The 22,973-nt window shown below is 43.7% G+C and overlaps 1 protein-coding gene across 2 annotated transcripts in view; it reads right to left on the reverse strand.

Annotated features, from left to right (window-relative positions):
* The window catches only part of usp40 (ubiquitin specific peptidase 40), a 147,428-nt gene that overhangs the window by 52,115 nt on the left and 72,340 nt on the right, over positions 1-22,973 (reverse strand). For both annotated transcript variants that reach the window (XM_078551524.1, XM_078551523.1), the window contains exons 12-15: positions 22,333-22,414; positions 11,470-11,641; positions 4,541-4,625; positions 3,346-3,416 (exon numbers count right to left, since the gene is read on the reverse strand). In XM_078551524.1, coding sequence (XP_078407650.1) covers positions 3,346-3,416; positions 4,541-4,625; positions 11,470-11,641; positions 22,333-22,414 — 410 coding nt within the window. The remainder of the gene's footprint in view (positions 1-3,345; positions 3,417-4,540; positions 4,626-11,469; positions 11,642-22,332; positions 22,415-22,973) is intronic.

Here is a 22,973-nt window from a genome sequence, read left to right on the forward strand (position 1 = left end):
TCTCCCCTCCACCCGTGCTCACTACCCCTCTCTCCCCTCCACCCGCGCTCACTACCCCTCTCTCCCCTCCACCCGCGCTCACTACCCCTCTCTCCCCTCCACCCGCGCTCACTACCCCTCTCTCCCCTCCACCCGCGCTCACTACCCCTCTCTCCCCTCCACCCGCGCTCACTACCCCTCTCTCCCCTCCACCCGCGCTCACTACCCCTCTCTCCCCTCCACCCGCGCTCACTACCCCTCTCTCCCCTCCACCCGCGCTCACTACCCCTCTCTCCCCTCCACCCGCGCTCACTACCCCTCTCTCCCCTCCACCCGCGCTCACTCCCTTTCTCTCCCCTCCACACGCGCTCACTCCCTTTCTCTCCCCTCCACACGCGCTCACTCCCTTTCTCTCCCCTCCACACGCGCTCACTCCCTTTCTCTCCCCTCCACACGCGCTCACTCCCTTTCTCTCCCCTCCACACGCGCTCACTCCCTTTCTCTCCCCTCCACACGCGCTCACTCCCTTTCTCTCCCCTCCACACGCGCTCACTCCCTTTCTCTCCCCTCCACACGCGCTCACTCCCTTTCTCTCCCCTCCACACGCGCTCACTCCCTTTCTCTCCCCTCCACACGCGCTCACTCCCTTTCTCTCCCCTCCACACGCGCTCACTCCCTTTCTCTCCCCTCCACACGCGCTCACTCCCTTTCTCTCCCCTCCACACGCGCTCACTCCCTTTCTCTCCCTTCCACACGCGCTCACTCCCTTTCTCTCCCCTCCACACGCGCTCACTCCCTTTCTCTCCCCTCCACACGCGCTCACTCCCTTTCTCTCCCCTCCACACGCGCTCACTCCCTTTCTCTCCCCTCCACATGCGCTCACTCCCTTTCTCTCCCCTCCACACGCGCTCACTCCCTTTCTCTCCCCTCCACACGCACTCACTCCCTTTCTCTCCCCTCCACACGCGCTCACTCCCTTTCTCTCCCCTCCACACGCGCTCACTCCCTTTCTCTCCCCTCCACACGCGCTCACTCCCTTTCTCTCCCCTCCACACGCGCTCACTCCCTTTCTCTCCCCTCCACACGCGCTCACTCCTTCTCTCCCCTCCACACGCGCTCACTCCCTTTCTCTCCCCTCCACACGCGCTCACTCCCTTTCTCTCCCCTCCACACGTGCTCACTCCCTTTCTCTCCCCTCCACATGCGCTCACTCCCTTTCTCTCCCCTCCACATGCGCTCACTCCCTTTCTCTCCCCTCCACATGCGCTCACTCCCTTTCTCTCCCCTCCACATGCGCTCACTCCCTTTCTCTCCCCTCCACATGCGCTCACTCCCTTTCTCTCCCCTCCACATGCGCTCACTCCCTTTCTCTCCCCTCCACATGCGCTCACTCCCTTTCTCTCCCCTCCACATGCGCTCACTCCCTTTCTCTCCCCTCCACATGCGCTCACTCCCTTTCTCTCCCCTCCACATGCGCTCACTCCCTTTCTCTCCCCTCCACATGCGCTCACTCCCTTTCTCTCCCCTCCACATGCGCTCACTCCCTTTCTCTCCCCTCCACATGCGCTCACTCCCTTTCTCTCCTCTCCACATGCGCTCACTCCCTTTCTCTCCCCTCCACATGCGCTCACTCCCTCTGTCACCCCTCCACACACATGCTCACTCCCTCCTCCACACATGCTAACTCTCTGTATCTCACCCTACACATATGCTCACTCTCTCTCTCTCCCCCTACACATATGCTCACTTTCTCTCTTCTAACACTGTCTCTCTCTCTGTCCCAACACTCACTCTCTCTTAACCAACACTGCAACTTGATGTTATTTTATACATTCTTTTTGGCCTCTTCAGGACCTCTCATTTCCACTCCTTGCTGAATGGCAAATGGGTAAACTGTTTCTATTCTCTGCAAAAAACACCACCAAACTGCCATTGCAGCTAATAACTCTGAACTTAATTGAGAGGACTATGCCTAAGAATGCACTTTAGATCATGGCACTGAAATTCTATTTACATAGTTTTCTTAGCAGTTTGGTTTGTAGCCTGTTGAACACAATGAGCATTTTGCGCATCATATTTTCTAGGCAGAATCCATATCACATGGGCAGGGAGGAGTTTGTGGGGGTGTTAAAACCCCTTTGACCAAGCTTTTGGCTGTCTGCTCCACTATCACCTTATGTGGCTTGGTGTCCAATTTCACTTCATAATGCTCCTGTGAAACATCTTTGGATGGCTTTTAGCATGTTAAGGCGATGCTTAAGTACAAGTTGCTGTTTTGTGTGTGCACGTGCACATGTGCACATGCACGTGTTCGTATGCGTGAATGCCTGTGTGCGCGCTGTGTGTGTGTGTGTGCATGCGCATGCATGTGTGCATGTCACAGAAATGCAAGTGCATACAACTTGCATTGATATGGCACCTTTAACATAAAAGGAGTTTCACTAATAGGGATAGGAAAATGGATGCCAAAAGGCTTTGCTGAAGTGATTATTTAAATGTGGAAAAGAAGGTGTAGAGTTTAGAGAAGAAATTTACAGACAGGGCCTTGAAGAGGGGAGGCACCATCGATAGGGTAGGGAAAACCTATATCTCCTGCTGGAAGAAATCAGAACGAGGGAGCATGGTCTTACAGTTAGAGTTAGGCCTTTAACGGGTGATGTCAGGAAGCACTTCTTCACATGGTGTAAATCTGGAAGGCTCATCTCCAAAAAGCGGTTGAGGCTGGGAGTCAATTGACATTTTCAATTAGAAAATGGCAGAACAGGTTCGGGGGGCTGAATGGCTTACTCCTGTCCCTATGTTCAAAACTCAGAAAGGTTATGGAGATGTCTGCTACTAAAACTACTTCTTCTCATCAATAGAGCAAGCATATGCTGGGGTTAGGAGGGAGATAGTGGCTTTCATGCACATAAACAGAGAAGTGATGCTGCCCTTTTGACCTCTGAAACTCTTTTTTTCAAATTCAGCCCAGACTGACAGAATGAAGGTTGCCTCCATCTAAAAGGCTCCTTGTGAAATGGATTAGGGTAGTCTCAGTTAAAGGAGAAAACTTCCCCAAACTCAGCAGTAAACTGACAATCTCACACAGAGAGGCCACTGGATAAGTGGTTTAGAAAAATGTCAATGCAACACAAAGTACTTCACTGAGGCATGTTGTTAGGCCAGAAGGAAAAAAATAGCTTTACTCAGCATCTAACTGTGCTATATCTGATCCAGCAATGTTTGGTGCTAAAACAAGGTGCCCAAAATAGAAAATGCGGCATTTCCCCAGCACTATTAACCCTCAAGCCCTGATGAGCATAAAACAAAAATCACAAATATATAAAATGGAAAAATTATGCCAATCACAAATTAATTGTTAATTACCTGGTTACTGTTCCATACAAAGAGAATGGCTCCATCTGTAATGCCCAGACTGTACAAAGAGGCGTGGTCCTCTGGGTTGAGAAGGGAGGAAACTGCGATCAGTACTCATCTTGGAATGTGATTAAATCTTATTACCTACCACATGGTGATAGGGCAGCAACACCAAGAATTATTCTCTGTGTTTACCAATGGTGCTACAAAGGCAACCATTGAAATTAGTTTTTTTGTCACACAATTTTAATTTCTGGGCGTTGGTTAGTTCAGCTGACTAAATGGTTAGAGTGTGGTGCAGAATGATGCCAACAGCCTAGGTTCAATCCCTGTACTGGTTGCGGTAGTTCATGGGAGCCTGCCTCCTTGCCTTACCCCATGCTTGATATGGAGTGGTGCCCTTCAAACTATATAACCAACTGTATCTCTCTAATGGAAAGAGATGCCTATGCCCTTTGTGGACTACGGCTAATTACATAACTACATTACATTTAATTGCTTATCAGGAGTGCTGAATAAAATGTTAAATAGTTTATAATGTATTTTTAATTGCACCAAATTACAGTGTATAAAAAAGCCTGATATAGTTACAAGTTCCACCATGAGATGCCATACCCATTCAGAACCCTTGCGACTTCATCTTTATTGATCTTTTATTTGCAGGTTGCCACCACTGCCATGCTTCACTGAAAATCACAGAATTAGAAAAGATATTTTTGGCCCACAGAAAAGTGGAAAATGGTAAAGTGTTTCAACCGAAGAAATTTAATACCCTGCAATTACAACCCAAAAGCACTGAATAAAAGTCTGGCTAGGAATGATTTGAAGCTGTAGGAGTAAATATAGCTCGAAATAATCAAATGGTTAGTGCTGTGATGAAGGAACCATGGAAATACCATCCAAAAAAAGCAACCACTTATTAAATGCAGATTTATAGGATTGGGTGAATATTCTAGAGTTTCACTTGGTTATTGCTTAAAATAGGAAGTTTTTTTTTCCCAGAACCTCCCCAAGGATATTAAATATATCTGGTAGGGTCATGACGAGGTGAGTTACACATAGCCTACTGATAGTATAGGCTCAAAATCCTTTTCTTTTTCCATGTTTTCCTACACATAACACCAAAGGCGGCTGTCTTGGAAAGTATGCCTTCCATCAGCAGAGACAGCTCCCAATAACTGCTTTTACATCCACTATTCCTTACCATTGAAGGTCTCGTAAAGGTGAAGACCGGCTGGCAATTGCTTGGCAACAGTGATCACCATATCACCCTTCCAGAATTCCAACAGCTGCAATGAGAAATTCTTAGTTACATTATGTACTGGTATTTGAGATGTTAATTGTTGCCTATAGCATACAGATTGGTCTGCTTTTAGACAAGACTGGCTTGTAACAGTACTACCAAACCTCTGAAGAGGAAGCCCAGTCCACTGGAGCATTCCATCACTTAAATGAATAGACAGGATACCTGCTCCCAGGTTGCTGCCAATGCTATTATTAAACAAGAGGGTAAGGATTGGCAAGAGCAGTGAGGTTCCTTATCCCTAATCATCCTTTTTCTGTACCACCATTTTGCTGCCACTGAACACCTGCCCAACATGAACAAAAACTGAGAAAGGAGGAAAAAAAGAGACAGAAAGAGAAAAAAAAAACTTGTATTTATCTCACATCTTTCACAACTTCAGGATACCTCAAAGCACTTTACAACCAAATTAGGTACTGTTTGAGACACAGTCGCAGTTGCAATGCATCGTATGTTGGTTGTGACTGGCTAAGGAACGATTGCTGAGACATAGGTATTTCTGAACAATAACTGGTTTATTGGATGAATATAACTATTTACAGATCTACAAAACTATAGGTGTTACTCAGTCTAAGCCATGAGCATTCTCTCCTCTTCACTCTTGGTCATGTGTTGCTTACATCATCATGTGGGTGATACTGTTTCTCCAGTCCCACACATTAGCCCTTTCAACCCTGAACACCCTAATACTACACGATGTAGGAAACTCAGTAGCCAATTTCCACACAGGAAGCTCCTACAACCAGCAATGATAATATCCAAACGATCTGTTTTAGTACAGGTTGGTTGATGGATAAATATTGGTCAGAATGAAATGACTCATTGTCTAAACAGTTACAAATGCAACCTGTTATCTAATGAGCTATTAATGATGGCAAAATTATTAAAAACAGCACAGCATTTTGAGGTACAAATAACCTTGCATGTTTTGTATTAATGTGCCTCCTCGCTGAAGATGTTATTTCAATGTTGACACTAGGATTTCAGTAAAGTGTAAAATAGTGGGTGCATGAAAATTTGATAAACAGGCACATTTAGCTCTCCTAAATCTGGTGGTGATTGGGAGAGGATTTTGAGCTGTAAAAGAACAACAGGTCCATCGTTGGCAATGGGACGGTTGAGAGAGGGGTAGAAAGAAAGGAAAAAGAAGGAAACGGGGTCGAAGAGATGATGGAGGAGAGGCAAGGGGATAAAAATGGTAAGGAGGGGATGAAAATGGTAAGGAGGGGATGAGAAAGGGAGGGGAGGGAAGGGAGAAAGGAAAACAAATAGAAGTGTGAGGTTTGGGAGAAGAGAGGGGAAAGGTAAGAAAAGCGAGAGGGGAGATGGGCCCTGAGAGTTTAAATAAACTAATTAGCCTAAGGAACTGACCCCATAAAACTTGGCACAGTCACCTTAATGCACTCCAGACCAACTCAAGCCAGGCACCAGCCATCTGCTCTGATTACAGAATTTAATGTGATTTTAGAGTTGGGGCAAGGGTTTCATGTGTAGTATGAACGCATTATCTGCACTCTTCCAACAGTCAAAAAACATGCATCACAAGTTTCAGGAGCTGAGCAAAGGGCAATTGAGTCAATCAGTGAATTTTTTTTTCCTGCAAACAGCAGTTTCCAGCCTTGAACAACCCTTCAAAAGACTAGTGAAGCTCTCCAACCACTCATGTAGCCTACGCAGACTCTGCGAGTTAACCCGATCCAGTCTTTCGGAGCTCCACACATGCACTCTGCATAAAATTTGGCATCCATTCTCCTCTGTCTCTGGCCCTTACACGATTTATTTCCTTCCCACTACTTCGCTTTCTGCCTTTATCCTGCTCTTTCTGCTTCAAGCCTGCAAATTCTCTTTGAGATCTCTCCTGACCTTGCAACTGATCTTTGGAGTCTCTCCGAGCTATTGGACTTCTTGTGTCCTTTCTAATCACCCTGCTGGCTTTCGTAACATCTCCCAGTCTCCTTAGCTAAATTTAACGTCCGCCTCTGAACGACTCCAAGAAGCTGCACAGGATCATGTGAGAGCTGATTTGTGCAAGAAGCAACACCAATCAAGGACAAGGTCAGCAGGACGCTATTGACCAATGAGGGGCAGGAGGCAAGGTGGGTGGAACAGTTTTGGGAGATCCTCAACCAGCCCAACAAGGCATCTGGGATTGACGAGATACCAGCAAGGCTACTGAAACATGGCAAGAACATTGTCACAACGGAGCTCACGGACCTGTTCAACAACACCTGGACTGCGGAGGACATCCTGGATGACTTGAGGTGAGGAATAATCGTCAAGCTGCCAAAGAAAGGGGAGCTCAGCGACTGCAATAACTGGAGGGTCATAACACTGCTGTCAGTACCTGGTAGGTCTTCAGCACGATGCTCCTCAACAGATTGAAAACAGAAGCAGACAGTTAATTTCGTGAAGAACAGGCAGGTTTCCTGTGTGGCAGGTCACGCTGTAAGTAGATCTTTATGCTCAGGAACATCATAGAGCAGAACTTAGAGTATCAGAAGGCACTTGTTATCAACTTCATTGGTTTCAAGAAGGTTTTCGATAGCATCCATTGTCAGTCACTCTGGTGCATGGCAGGACTGCATGCCATTCCAGAACAGTATTTTAACATCTTCAAAGTCTTATACCGCGACTCCAGCTGCTGCATCAAGCCCAGCATGGGCATCACGCACTCCTTCAACATCATCAAAGGAGTATGGCAAGGCTGCATACTCTTTTCCTCTTGGTTACAGAGTTCATCATGAGGAAGGTGTTGATGGGTGCAGATTTTTGCATCCCATGGCAACACCACCGGTTGACGGACCTGGATTTTGCAGACAACATCGAGTTGCTGGCCAAAGAATCATGCGTGCTCCAATACATGACCACCAGTCTTGAAAGTAGTGATGCCTAGGTTGGTCTATGCATCAGCTACAAAACAACCAAGGTAGTGATGACTGAACAGCAACAAAGCCCTCCCATCACCATCGGGCAACTGAACATCGAGAACATCGACCATTTCCCCTATTAGGAAGCAACATCTCTAGGGAGGGTGATGTGGAGATTGGCGCCCACAAAATAATCAGCAAAGCAGCATCAGTCTTCCACTGGCTCCGCACAGTCTGGGCATCCAGCACCATTAGCGTGGTCATGAAGCTGTGGCTCTACATGTCCATAGTAATACCAAGAGCAATCTATGCCGGCAAGACACGGAAGAGAAGAGCAAAGGTGTCAAGCAAGTTGGACGTCATTCACCAGCACTGCTTATGTGAGATGCTGGGCATCACATGGAGAGACAGCATCATCAACAAAAAGTGCTAGAGAGAACTAGTCAGAGGCACCTACAGGACATCATGACAGAGAGACGACTGAAGCTGGCTGGACATGTTTTTCACCTCCTGGACTGGCAGTTGAAGAGACACCACTAAACGGAAGACGACAACGGGGCCAGCCGCAGAAGAGTTGGTGAAGTACATTTAAAGAGGACCTCCAAGAGTGGAACACCAGCTGAGCGGCAGCAAAAGGCACTGCAATGAACCAGGGCTGGTGGTGGAGTCTTGCTGAGACTCCCCACATGGAACCGGAGGAATTAAGTCTAAGTAAGTCTGATACGTTAAATGATTTGGTTATTTATCTGCTCCTTGAATTTTTCTTTATAGTCCAATACCTCCTAAATTATTTGGAAATACTCAGCAGGTCTGGCAGCATTGGCGGAGAAGAAAAGAGTTGACGTTTCGAGTCCTCATGACCCTTTTGTTTTGGATTTCCAGCATCCGCAGTAGTTTTTTGTTTTTACCTCCTAAATTATTGTTTTACTTTCTCATCCGCTTAAGATTTTTCTCCCATTCCCTGACGCTCCACTGCTTAAATTTTAAAACCTCCTATTATCCATAATGAACTTATTTTGCAGCCCTATGGCTTATCCACTTCCACTCACTCACACCACTCTTTATACGGTCTAAACTGGCTGGTAGAACTAAAGGTGCTGATAATCTTAACCTGTACCAGGTTTCAGGAGTGCAAACTTCACTACATGGGCTGAATTTTGCCCTTGACGGGCGGGCGGGCCCAACCGACTCGGCAGCGGGCAGGCAGCCAATCGCCACCGCTGAAATGGGCCCCGCCGCCATTTTAAGTGGGCGGGCCAATTAAGGCTCACCCAGCATGACGCCCGACAGGAAGCGCTATGCGCTTCCTGTGCGGGTGGGGGGGGGGGATTCCCCAAATGTGAGAGTGTGCTCTTTCACGCATGCGCGCAAAAGAGCGCACATCTCCCTGAGGCTAAGTGGTGCCTCAGGGAGATCGCTGAAAGGTTTTGAAAGTTTAAAAATAGAAAAATAAAAAAATCATTAACATGTCCCCCTCATGTGAAAATGTCACACGAGATGGGACATGTTAATAAAGTGCACAAAAACTTTTTTAAAGCCGACGTGAAACCTCATCCCGCCAGTGGATGAGGTTTGTTAAAAAAAATCACTTACCTGCCTGCCCGTTGGAGCCGTGCGCTGAGCCGAAGTTTGCACGGGCTCCTCAAAATCGGCGTCAATTGCCGAGTTAAGGGCCTTAAGAAGGCTTTTAATTAATGGCGGGCCGTGTCGCACTGCATAGTGCGCCCGCCCACCTAAATATCGCGATGCCGCGTGCTGACATCAGCGCGCGACATTTTAAGCGCTGACATACGGGCTCCGCCATTCACACGTCAGCCAGAAAATTCAGCCCCATATGTACGAACATACAAATTAGGAGGAGTGGGCCACTCGACCCCTCGAGCCTGCTCCACCATTCAGTAGGATCATGGCTGATCTGATTGTAACCTCACATTCCTGCCTACCCCCGATAACCTTTCACCCCCTTGCTTATCAAAAATCTATCTACTTCTGCCTTAAAGATTTTCAAAGGCTCTGCCTCAACTACATACAAGTCGGAACGAGTAATTTGGAAAAATTTGGTAATTGCCTAACATACCGAGTGATGATGAAACTAATGGAGAATACAAATGAAAGTAAAGAAGATAAAAAATGTTGAAAATAAACAAGTCCCCGAGTCAAAGGAAAGGAGCGAGTCAGTTCATACATCTCTAAAGGAACATGAATGATGGCATGAAGCAACGATTCAAGCATTTAGGGAATTGAGTTGCAATCATAGGGCAATTGATTACAAGGTGAGACATACTATTTTGATTTTGTACACATGGTCAGGTTTTACTTGGATTACTGTATCCAGTTTAGGTCTCCTCACACGGTGTTTGGTAGAGGGGTTTTGGAAAGGATGCTCAGTAGGGCCACTACACTAATTCCCAGTATAAAGCATTTTAGTTATCTAGATAGGCTAAAATAGCTGGGACTCCACACATTAAATAAACATTGACTTAAGGCTGATCTGATTGAAGTTTATAAAAAGATTAACAGAATAGATTGTGTTCCAGTTGGCAGTTTACTTCAATTAAACACATTAGGGTGGACTGGGGAGTGTCACAATTTTAAGTTGTATAATGCCAGATCTAGATTAGACGTCAGGTGGTGGTTCTTTTCCCAGAGAATGGTGCACCTCTGGAACATGCTGCCATCTCTTGCAGTTGTCAGCAATTTGCTGAACTCCTTCAAGAGGAAACTAAACCTGTTTCTGGCTGGGGCAGACATCACCTCTTACAAAAGCTAGGTACTGCAGGGCAATTAGGGCTAGAATGATATCTCAGACTAGTTTTGATCACTTAGGTGGGTTGGAGAGGAATTTCTCAGATTAATTTCCCCAAGATTGCCTTGGATTTTTTTAAATCTTGTTTCTCACCTCTCTCAACCAACATTTAGAAACAAATTTGCACAGGTATCATTATATTCCCTGTCTTAGACCTCACTGTACGCAAATTGCTGCAGCATTTCCTACACAATCAACATAATACTTCATTGGTTATAAAACAATTTAAGCTGTCAGACAGAATGAAAGGTGGGACGTAAATGGAAGTCTTCCTTTCATATCACTATAATCTATATGTAATGTTAAGTGTCCTTCTACTCACTATGAGCAATGCTGCAGGTCATTCTAATAAATCTTCATAAAATCAATCTGCAATAATAATCTGACCTCTTTCACCCATCCATATTGACCTGCTTTAGCGGGTTTACTACCCCTGTGCACATTGTGAGTTCAAAGGCAATTGTTCTTTGTCATTCTTTTTAACCCTAGTGTCTGCATTAATTAGCCTCTGTTTAGTTACATGTACTGAAGATTCTTCTAATCTGCTATAGCCCAACTTCACAGCATCCTGCAAGTTTGCTGCGCACTTCTCCTATGGCACTGGTGTAAACCTACTGCTTGTGCTATTTTAACAAAATCATTAACCTGTTCAAAACAAAAGGGTCAATTACTTCACTAAAATAGTGTGCAAAAATTCCATATAACTGTGCTAAATAGTGACCTAAAAACAGCACTCAACAGAATTTCAACTCCATGAAGAACTCTATTTTGCCTCTTCCTGGTTAAAAAAAATACACTTCAATGTCAGTAACCAGAGGATTTAAGATAAATGGCAAAAAAGAAAAATCCAGGAGGGGAGATGATTTTTTCATGCAGTGAGTTGTTAAGAGTGCTTAAAAGGTGTGTAGAGGCAGATTCAACATAACTTTCAGAAGGGAATTGAGTATTTACAAAAAGGAGAAATTTGCAAGGCAATGGGCAAAGAGCAGAGGACTAGGACCAATTGGATAGCTCTTGTAAAGAATGAGCACAGGCAACAATAGGCAGGATAGCACCTCTGTTTACTGTATTATTTTATGTGAATTTAGCAAGGCAGTGACCTATAACGAATAGATTACAGTACATCATATTGGCATTCACCAAAGTTCTGCACTCACCTGGAAAATAGCCTGTCTGAGATCACCAACCGTTTTCCTCCTATCAATGGTTATTGTCAACACACTATCTTTCTGGGAGGAAGCCGGGTGTAGGGCACCATTATCAAACTTATATTCAGGACCCAGGTGAAGATGGACTTCAATGTTATTGGCTGCAGAATCGAACTCTGCCCTGGATTTGAAATGGCATAAATAAAAACTTGTCAGTTTTTTTTAATGGAAGTGATAAGAGGCAAAGTTTTGCATTGTAAACCATATTTCTTCAGATTTGCTTGAAAGCAGATTGAATTCATTTGATATAGGACTTGAATCCCATGTGGGGATTGCAATCAATGGATCTCACATGACCTGCATCAGGACCAGAACCAAATGGTCACATTCCTTCACACAACATAATATATACTTATTAGCAGTAAAGTCCATGGGATTGAAGGGACAGTGGAAGTATAGATTTCTTAAAAATGGCTAAAGGCAGAAAGCAGAAAGTAGTGGTGAACAGCTGTTTTTCAAAATTAATGGAGGTATCAGTGGTGTTCCTCAGGGATCTGTTTTAAGACCACTGCTGTCTTTGAATTATATTAATGACTAGGGCTTGGACATACAAGGCATAATTTGCAGATGATATGAAATTCCAAAATGCAGCAAACAATGAGGAGGGCAGTAACAGGCATCAGGAGGATATAGACAGACTGGGAAAATGGGCAGACATATGACAGATGAAATATAACACAGAGAAATAGGAAGAATGAGGAGAGACAATATGAAATAAATCATACAATTCTAAAGGTGGTGCAGGACAAGTTGAAAAGGCTGTTTAAAAAAGTATGTGGGATCATTGACTTTATTAATAGGGAGATGGAGTACAGGAACAAGGAAATTATGTTAAACCTTTGTAAAACAATGGTTAGTTCTCAGCCAGAATTGTGTGTTCAATTCTGGGTACAACACTTTCGGAAAGATCTATCAAGGATGAGGGCCTTCACTGATGTGGAGAGGCTACAGAAGCTAACGTTATTCTCCTTGGAGCAGAGAAGGTTAAGGAATTTGGTCGCAAAGTTCAAAATTATGAACTGGTTTGACAACAGTAAATAAGCAGAAACTGTTTGCCTTGGCAGAAAGATCAGTAACCAGAGGACACAGATTTAAGGTGATTGACAAAAGAATCTGAAGCAACATGAGTTAACACTCTTTTTGCACAGCGATTGGGAACGCGCTGCCTGAAAGGCTGACTGAAACAAAGTCAAGAGTTACATTCCAAAAAGAATTGGATAGGCTCTTTTTTAAAAAAATTATAGGGTATGAGGAAAGAACAGGGGAGTGGGGTTAACTGAATAGCTCTACCAAAGAGGTGACAAAGGCACAATGGGCCAAATGGCCCCCTCCTGTGATGTATCATTCTATGATCCTAAAAACATACAAGATCCATTTGTCTTGTTTGTTTAGGATTGAATGCAATTGTTAACAAACAATATTCTGCACTCCATCATTAATGTGCACAACACGCTGCTGTGCTATGGAAAAACAAACAGCATAGAGATTTCACAGCTGCTCCCGCATCATATTGTATCTAACTTGTGCTTTATAGCTATTCCGCCTGTTTGCCCGACTAGAGACGAGAACAACCTCAACTGCAAATTTTGAGGACCGGACTTCATGGACAGAAAATTCCTATTGATCTAACATGGTTCACTATCAACAATGCACTGAGTGAAAGCACTTCTTTTAGTTGCAGCATGTTAATCAGGAATAAATATTTTAGCTACCAGCGCTACGAGTTAAAAAAAATCATGAGGACTGGAGAATCGCAAACATTACACCCTTGTTCAAAAAAGGTTGTAATGATAAGACCAGCAATTAGACCAGTCAATTTAACTTCAGTGGTGGGGAAGCTTCTAGAGACAATTATCCAGATTGAATTAGTAGTCAGGTAGAAAAATGTGGGTTGATTAGGAAGAGCCAGCATGGATTTCTATAGGGAAAATCATGTTTAGCTAACTTGCTGGAGAGGTAATATAAAGGGGCACAATTCTTAAGGGTGTGCAGCAGCAGAGGAACCTGGGCGTATATATGCATAGATCATTGAAGGTGGCAGGACAGGTGGAGTGCACAGTTATTAAAGCATACAGTGTCCTGGACTTTATTAATAGGGGGCATAGAGTACAAGGAGAGTTATGTTATGATGAGCTTATATAAGACACTAGTTAGACCTCAGCTGGAGTATTGTGTGCAGTTCTGAGCGCCACACTGTAGGAAGGATATGAACACATTGGAGATAATGCAGAAGAGGTTTACAAGAATGGTTCCAGGGTTGAGAAACTTGAGTTAAGAAGATAGATTGGAGGCGTTGGGGCTGTTCTTCTTGGAGAGGAGAAGGCTAAGAGGAGATTAATAGAGGTGTTCAAGATCATGGGGGAAGCTAGACAGAGTAGATAGGGAGAAACTTCCCACTCGTCAAAGGATCAAGGACGAGAGGGCACAGATCTAAAGTGATTTGCAAAAGAAGCAAACGTGATGTGAGAAAAAACTTTTTCACACAGCGAGTGGTTCGGGTCTGGAATGCACGCAGGTTCAATCGGGGCATTCAAGAGGACATAAGATGATTATTTAAATAGAAACAATGTGCATAATTATGGGGAAAAGGCAGGAGAATGGTACTAAGTCATAATGCTCATTTGGAGAGCCGTGCAGACACGATGTGCCATAACCCTTCATGCCCTTCTGCGTCATAATGATTTTGTGATTCTGTGATCAATGATATGATAAGCCAAGTTACGGAGGGGCCCGAGCTGCACTGTTAACAACCTTCAAGGGAACTTCAGGATATCTCTATGTACCTAAACTTCTAACAGGCTGAACCTGTTTGAATAGACTCTATTAATCCATTCTGTGTTGTGCCATCTGCTAGACTATCATCTGAGGCTCTTATTCCATGGTAAAGATTGCAGGTTTAGTACTGTATTTGCAATGCTGTTGCTATTAGGAGCAGCATCAAAGCACAGTACTCATCAACATTGAGGCCAAAATTCACATTGTGTTGCGTCACAGAATTATAAGTATACTTGGTTAGTATAGTATTCAACCTGTACCTGGACCATAGTAAGTGGGAGCCAAGCTGCAGCTGGTAGAAATCAAATTCACATCATCGTACGGCTTTTAATGTGGTTGCTTTTACCAGGAGAATTTGTATAGGCTTTATAGTCACATTTAAAAGCTTTATTCCAAATCACCAAGCAGTAACTGTTTTGCCTTGTTCGGCAGTATATGTGGTACCTTTCTGCTTTTAATCAAACTTATGTGCATTTCCAGATCTCCCAGTTTTATTACAGTAACAAGACAATTTTTTTCTCACTCAAGTATTTTCCAGCTTTCCAGACAGCATGACATGTTTGACAACCTTTTGCTTTAAAAAGCCAAGGTAACTCTATCCGCAATGATGCAAACAAGCAGCAAGAATCCCAATACATGAGCTTCCTCAAGTGGAATTGCTAAATCTGTAATCTACCCCATTTATCACCATGGTAGTGCCACACAACATGATGGAGGGTATCCTCCATGTAGAGACAGGACTTTTGTCTCCACAAGGGCTATGTGGTAGTCACCCCTGCCGATACTGTCACGGACAGATGCATCAGCAGCAGGCAGGTTGGTAAGGGTGAGGTCAAGTTTATTTTTTCCCTCTTGTTGGTTCTCTCACCACCTGCCGCAGACCCAGTCTAGCAGTTATGTCCTTTAGGACTCAGCCAGCTTGGTCTTTAGTAGCATTAGTGAATCACTCTTGATGATGAACTTTGAAGTCCCCCACCCAGAGGACATCCTGCACCCTTGCCACCCTCCAAGTGCTTCCTCCAAGTGAGGTTCAACTGATGGAGGAGTACTGAGGTGGTAATCAGCAAGAGGTTTCCTTGCCCATGTTTGACCTGATGCAATGAGGCTTCATTGGGTCCAGAGTCGATGTTGAGGACTCCCAGGGCAACTCTTTCCTGACTCTTTACCACTGTGCCATCACCTCTGTTGAGTCTGTCCTACCGGTGGGACAGGACATACCAGGGATGGTGATGGTGATGTCTGGGACATTTCTGTAATGTATGGTTCTGAGATTATGACTATGTCAGGCTGTTGCTTGACTGGTCTGTGAGCCAACTCTCCCAATTTTGGCACAAGCCGCCAGATGTTAACAGGGAAGACTTTGCAGGGTCGACTGGACTGAGTTTGCCGTTGTCGTTTCCGGTGCCTAGGCCGATACCGGGTGGTCCGACTGGTTTCATTCCTTCTTGACTTTCGAGCTGTTTGACACAATGGAGGGGCTTGCTAGGCCATTTCGGAGGGCAGTTAAGAGTCAACCACGTTGCTGTGGATCTGGAGTCATATGTAAGCCAGACAACGTAAGGACGGCAGATTTCCTTCCCTAAAGGACATTAGTGAACCAGATGGGTTTTTAGGACAATCGACAATGGTTTCATGGTCATCATTAGATTTTTAATTTCAGATTTTTATTGAATTCAAATTCCACCATCTGCTATGGTGGGATTTGAACCCAGGTCCTCTGGGTCTCTGGATTACCAGTAACAAGATCACTACGCTACTGCCTCCCCCAAATGGACATCTTCAAAGTTATGAAGGGATTTAATAGCGTAGACATGGGGAAAAACAACATCTTGTATTTATTTAGCACCTTAAATGTGACAAAATATCCCAAGGCGATATTCAGGAGCATTGTCAAACAAAATGCAACAACGAGCCACATAAGGGAATATTAGATCAAATGAACACAAGTTTAGTCAAAGATGTAAGTTCTAAGGGGTGTCTTTAAAGGAGAAAAGGAAGGTAGAGAGGCATAGGGAGGGGATCCCAGAGCTTGGGGACTAGGCAACTGATGGCACACCCACAAATGGTAGTGCGATTAAAATCAGGGTTGCTCATTATATGAGCACAGATATTTCATAGGGTTGTGGGCTGGAGAAGATTACAGAGACAGGGAGGGGCAAGCCCACAGGAGACTTGAAAACAAGGATGAGAATTTCAAAATCAAGACATTGTTTGACCACGAGCCAAAACAGCAAGTAGAGTGGCGATAGGGGAACAGGAAATGGCTTGAGTTAGGACAACAGCGTTTCAGATGACCTCAAGTTTACGGACGGCGGAATGTGGGAGACCAGCCAGGAGTGCATTGGAATTATAAGTCTATTTGTTTGTGGGGGAGTCCAAAATTAGGGATTGTAAATAGAAGATTGTCACTAATAAATCCAATAAGGAACTCAAGAGAAACTTCTTTACCCAGAGTGATTAAAATATAGAACTTATTATCACATGGAGTAGCTGAGCCAAATAGCAAGGATGTATTTAAGTGGAAGCCAGATACACATATGAGAAAGAAAGGAATAGGAGGAAATGCTGATAGGATTAGATGCAAAGGAGTGGGAAGATGCTCATATAGAGCATAAACAATGGCAGAGAACAGCTGGCTCGTTTGGTCTGTTTCTGTGTTGTGAATCCTAAGTAACAGTAACAGTACCCTACATCCGGCTTGTGTGTTAATAAGGAAGCCTTGATTCTATCACTGAAGGCAAGACAAAAAATAAAATAAGGAATTTAATTTCTATGGCCAATGTTTCATTGTCAAAAATATTGGAAAAAGTATTTAAAAACACAATTGTAGGAAGACACTCAGAAACGTGTAAATTCTACTTTAAACTGTAAATCTATTTGTGGAAAATGTGTTGAAAGTTTCATTATCTGTAACCATCAGAATAAATTACAAATTTCAGTGCTTTAAAAGGATTTTTAAACTGTTGAATTGGTTGGCAATTTGAAAGATGGCTTTAAAATCAGTATTTTCCAAAGCCTGATTGATAATATCAAGTCAAATATTAAACAGAACCATGTTCTCAGGGAAAAAAGACAGCACTCTTAACGGCCAAATAAACTTATATAGTGAACAGCTCAACGCCTCAGGGTATGTTGGAGAGGCTGAAGACAAACTGGGTGATTGCTTTGCTGTTCAATCTGCAAGTGTGACCTCAAGCTTCTGGTCGCCTGTCGGTCAAATTCTCCACCCGTGCTGTCACGCTGACAGCCCTGTCCTCGGTCTCCTGCAGTGCTCCAATGAACTCAACACAAGCTCAAGGAACAGCACCTCATTCATCTTTGGATTAGGCACTTTACATCCTTCTGGACTCAACAATGAATTCAAGAATTTTAGAGCCCTCAGTAACCTCTGTCTATTTTGTTCGCTTTTCTTTACAGGATTTAGTTTTACACTCGCTTTTCTCTCATTTTTGCTTTTGAACTGTGGCTATTTATCATTCTGCCATTAAACATCTCCTCTAGTCACATCTTTTGTTTCTTTATTTGTGCGTTACCACTCCCTTTGGCTTTGCACTGCTGACTCTTTTGTCCTTTAATCTCTTCTGTCTTCCACCCTATCACAAGCTTTCTTTAATGTTCTTTTTCCTGCTGAGTATTTCCAGTATTTTCTGTTTCTATTTCAGCAAATTCTCAGACTGTTTCAGTACAGTTTTGATTTTCAGATATTATTTTCCTGAATTATGTATTGAAAACTATGAATGAAATAAAAATCTGTTTAAAATCAGGAAGACTTAGGTTTAATGAAGAAATAAATGTTTTTTTTAAAAAAAGCATGATTTATGCATACTGAATCAAAGAGTCTGGGATTATTTCTTGCAAATAATCCATCTTTAAGGGCACAATTAGCACAATTTAACTGGTTAAACCCCAAAAACCAGGGGTTTGTGAACTGAGTGGCCAAGAACTTTGGGCACACCCATTTTGGACATGCAGGGCATAGGTTACTTTCCTGGACCCGAATGGTGAGCCCGGAGGCTCCCACAATATTGGCCCGTTGGCTTCATTATGATGCAGCCGTTGGGGTGAAGTGGAGTGCCAGATTTGGCCACTGTCTACATTGCAACAGTACTCAATTAAGTGGGGCCGGAGTCAGGGTCAGCTGTCAGACGGGAGTTAGGATGCTGTGCGGTTCTCTTTCTATATGGAAGAATGTATAGCAATCGAATTTGATGATCATCACCATAAATTTTTTAATGAATTATTCTCTTTCTTTGCGCTGAACGTCAGTTCCCAGAATGTGCATGTATCGTGTTCATGAAAACATGTACAAACATCACAGGCCCTTACTATGCAGCCATATGTTTTCCCTACTTAAAAGTGTTCAGTCATAACAAAAACAGAGAGAGCTGGAAAAACTCAGCAGGTCTTGCAGCATCTGTGGAAAGAGAAACAGAGTTAATGGGCAGAATTTTGCCCTTGAATGGCGTGCAGGCCCCACCGGCTTGGCGGCGGGCGGACAGCCGACCCCCGCCACCAAAACAAAACGGGGCCCGCCACCATTTTAAGTGGGCGGGCCAATTAAGGCCCACCTAGCAGGCTGCCCGACGGGAAGCGCTATGCGCTTCCTGTGCGGGGGAAGGAGGGGTTCCCCATCTGTCAAAGTGTGCTCTTTTGTGCATGCGCGCGAAAGAGTGCACTGCTCCCTGAGGCAAAGTCCTGTCTCAGGGAGATTCGTGACAGGTAAACAAAGTCTAAAAATGGATAAATATTGAAATTATTAACATGTCCCCCTCATTTGACAATGTCACACGAGATGGGACATGTTAATAATAAACACATAAAATTTATTAAATGTTTAAAAAATGAACATGAAACTTCATCCTGCCAGTGGATGAAGTTTCATGAATAATCAGCAGCCCGCTAGGGCTCCTGGTCTGCCCACCAGCCTTAAGCTTGAACGGGCATGTCTTTAATTATCTTAACTAGCCTGTCAATGGCCTCAATTGGCCATTGTCAGGTCGGAGGGTGGACAGCTGATTTCGCTGTCCGCCCGCCTTCCTAAAAATTTAAAGGGACCGGGATGACGTCAGGGATTCCTCCCGACGTTATCCCGCATCATTTTCCCCTCGGCGAGCGGGCCCCGCCCCCAAATTGCCAAGGGGAAAATCCTGCCCAATGTTTCGAGTCTGTAAAACTCTTCTTCAGAGCTGGGTTTAGTCATGATGTTTTTGGCCATCAGGGTGTGGGACAGGCTTCGTGGGCCAGTTGGTCTTTTCCTTTCCAATCAATTTTTGTATGTTTGCAAAAGGCAAACCTAGATCAAGACCACCGTATGATGGAGATATTCTTTCACTACTAGAAGAAAGGGAACTCACCTGAACTCTCAGTTATTCATTATTGGGCTGCCTCCACATTCACCAGGGGTTATTTTTTAGAGTTGTGAAAAGACTGAGCCTGTTTACCGACTGCTGTCGAGGTATGATATTTGAACGATTCTATACCAATATACAACTGCTTGGCCACAATTACATCTGAATTTTTACCTCAATAAGAACATAATAAGAAACAGGAATGAGCAGACCAGTCAGCCCCTTGAATCTACTCCACCATTCAATATAATCATGGCTGACCTTCAGCCCCCTATCCATTTTGCCATCCACCCCCCATATCCCTTGTATTCCCATAAAATCTGTCCAACTCAGCCATAAATACACTAAAAGATGGAGCATCCACAGCCCTCTGGGATAGAGTATTCCAAAGATTCACAAGTCTATCAGTGAAAAAGTTTCTCCTCACCTGAAATGATCAACACCTTATCCTAACACCATGCCCCCATTTTCTAGATTAGCCATGGTGGTCTAAAAGTGTCCAGCATCACTAGAAAATGGATATAGCTTTGTTTTTAGCTTGGCTTTGTCTCGCAAAACAGGCCCAAATCATAGAACCATAGAAATCCTCGAGAATTGTGCTCATTATAAAGCAGTGGCATTTCCATTAGTTCCCCAATTGTATCCTTGAGCTTTAGCAAATAATTTCCAATCTTTAAGACAATTTTCTCTGAATTTGTGTGAGATTCCCTCCTTATCTTATATTTCCTTTTTTGATGTCAAAAAAATAAGAGCCTGATAAAACATCCAAAAATAGCTGGATGTTGAGAGAAATTACTTCAATGACCCTTAGAGATAGTAGATCCAAGTAGGATCTGCAGTGATCCTTGTTCGTGGGATTGGGGTACTACCAATATGCTTTAATACATACTTTTGGTCTTCTCAAAACAAGGGATGTGGAAATGGCTTAGGTTTTTAACCTTTACCTCATCATTAAAAGATAAAGGTTTAATCTTAGATTTTGAGAGAATTTTCTAGTGAGCCACAACATTTTTATTGCCTTATAACTCTATAACTTGGAGAAATTATGCTGCAGAATCAATGCTGGGGGGTGGGAGAGGGTATTTTCCCAGCCCTGTGGCCTGTGGAGGCAGGTTTGGAGGGATGGGGGGGTTGGGAAAGTAGAAAACCCTGTCAGGATGGCTCTCTGATGTGGTCCACCTCCAGGTAAGTGTCCTGGGGCAGGGTGCCACTGGAATCCGCACTCCACGGAGGTGGGCAGGCAATCAAGGTAATTAAGAACTTAATTAACTGATGCAAGTGATTGCAATTAAGTGATAAGAGTAATGCAAGTTTTGACAGTGTTGCATGGGTCCTTCACTGTGTCAGGAGCCTGGCAATGCTTCAGAGGCAGCTTCTTGGCAGAAGGTCAAAGGCCACCAGAGGCTGCTGCAAATGCTGGCATCAGGGAGTCACAAGGTACAAAGGGATGCAATCAAAGAGGAATTCATTCTTTTGGAGGAATCATCCTTGCAGTTCTGACCCTTGTTTTCCTATTGCTCCCTTTTGTGAGTGCCTCCAATTTGAGGTGCACCCTAGATCTCCCTCTTTCTCAGCAGCATTCATCTCTTCAGGTAGGGCTACCAGCCAGCCATTTTTTCAGACCCTCCCATTAGCCCTCTGACATCCCTGTTCCACCCACCGTCCTTAATTGGATGGTGAAAGTGGAAGTGACCCTCCCTATAAACTTGCGCTGGCAGGTGGTCTGCCAAGATGCTTGGGCAGGGAACCCATAAATGCTCCTCACGTTGGGTTTCTGAAGCCCATGGGAAAATTCAGCCCAATGTCTCAGTCTGAATGTTATGAAGCTCACCTTGAAGAAAAAAACAAATGCAGCCTATTTCAATGGAAGCTATTAGACTGTGTTGCTAGGAACTCAGCCAGCTGACAGCATTATTCACACAGTCACTTCAATTTGTTTAAACCTTTGAGGGCTGCAAGTGTATTCTTAGATGGAAATCAAAAAACATATTTTTAAATTCTAATATAGTACAAATTACAAGCCATCTGTTTTGGCACATTGGTCTAATTTTATGTAACAACATTTACTGGTAGAAAGATTAGTTTTGTAGAAGTTACATGAACCGTTACAATTACTAAGCTTATGGTAAAAGGTAAGAGGACAGTGGTCCGCATCATTGGATAAATCTGTAAGTGTTTTGCTAATTTCAAGGGTTTTTAACCACGATTAGGCCAAATGATCAATGTGACATTTGAAATTAGCTTGAATCCATGAACATTAACTTGCCTCACTAATAATTTAAAAAATTCACTGGAATAAACTGTTCTCTTGCTTCTGGAACTTGGGGATTTTAATCCATTTTATATTATGGAATTAATATCTTCTCTTCTGACCCTGTGAAGTTTAGGCTTACTTAAACCAATACTTGGTGGGTAAGTGTTCAATGAACATGACTGCCCTTCATTCAGTGCTGATTGGCATGTGAGGCCACGGATTCTTCCCTCACTGTTGGTTTTCCTATTTTGCTCTTTGCTGCTCTTCCTTACTGTACAACTCGGTATTTGCTGTTCTTGAATGCAGGTTTTGATTTATGTCACTTGATTGGTTGTTGTCTCCAACATAAAATGATCAATAATAAAACTTGCATTTTGATTCCAAGCAATCACCCCTTAGAATGCAACTCTAATTCATATTTACGCCGGAGATTACCTTTGCTTTTGAAGACTGGCATCCAGGTTAGCTATCTCTTCCAGCAAGTCGGGAGGTACTTTGTACCTTGAGTTTCCTCGGGCTATGGGAACATGTAAAAATAAAACAAACTTAATGTTTTACTTGGGGAACAAAAATTTCAATCACCACAGATCATCAACACATCAACAGGGTATTTGCTTTTGCATAGCCGTTGCAACTAAGATCATATACATTTATAGCACAAATGGACAACATTTAGCATCTATGAAGCAGTAAGAAGCAATTCTACTACACCATTTCTCCCTTATACCCATAGCACCGCACCTTCCTCTGTTTCAGATGCTTATCTATTCCTCCTTTAAAAGATGCAATGCTCTCCGTCTCAACTACAATCCCCATAAAGCTGTGTGGATTTACATAGGACTGCAGAGGATATATGGCAAAGAAACAGGCCATTCGGCCCAACCAGTCCATGCCGGTGTTTATGCTTCAAACTTCCTCCCATTTTCCCTCATCTAACTCTACCATCATGCCATCTATTTCCTTCCCCTCATATGCTTGTCTAGCTTCCCCTTAAACGCATCTATCCTATTCACTTCAACTGGATAAGTGTGAGGTGATGCACTTGGGCAGGACAAACAAGGCATGGGAATACACGA

Source organism: Cetorhinus maximus, chromosome 11 (assembly GCF_964194155.1).
Source record: "Cetorhinus maximus chromosome 11, sCetMax3.hap1.1, whole genome shotgun sequence".
NCBI classification, from domain to species: domain Eukaryota; kingdom Metazoa; phylum Chordata; class Chondrichthyes; order Lamniformes; family Cetorhinidae; genus Cetorhinus; species Cetorhinus maximus.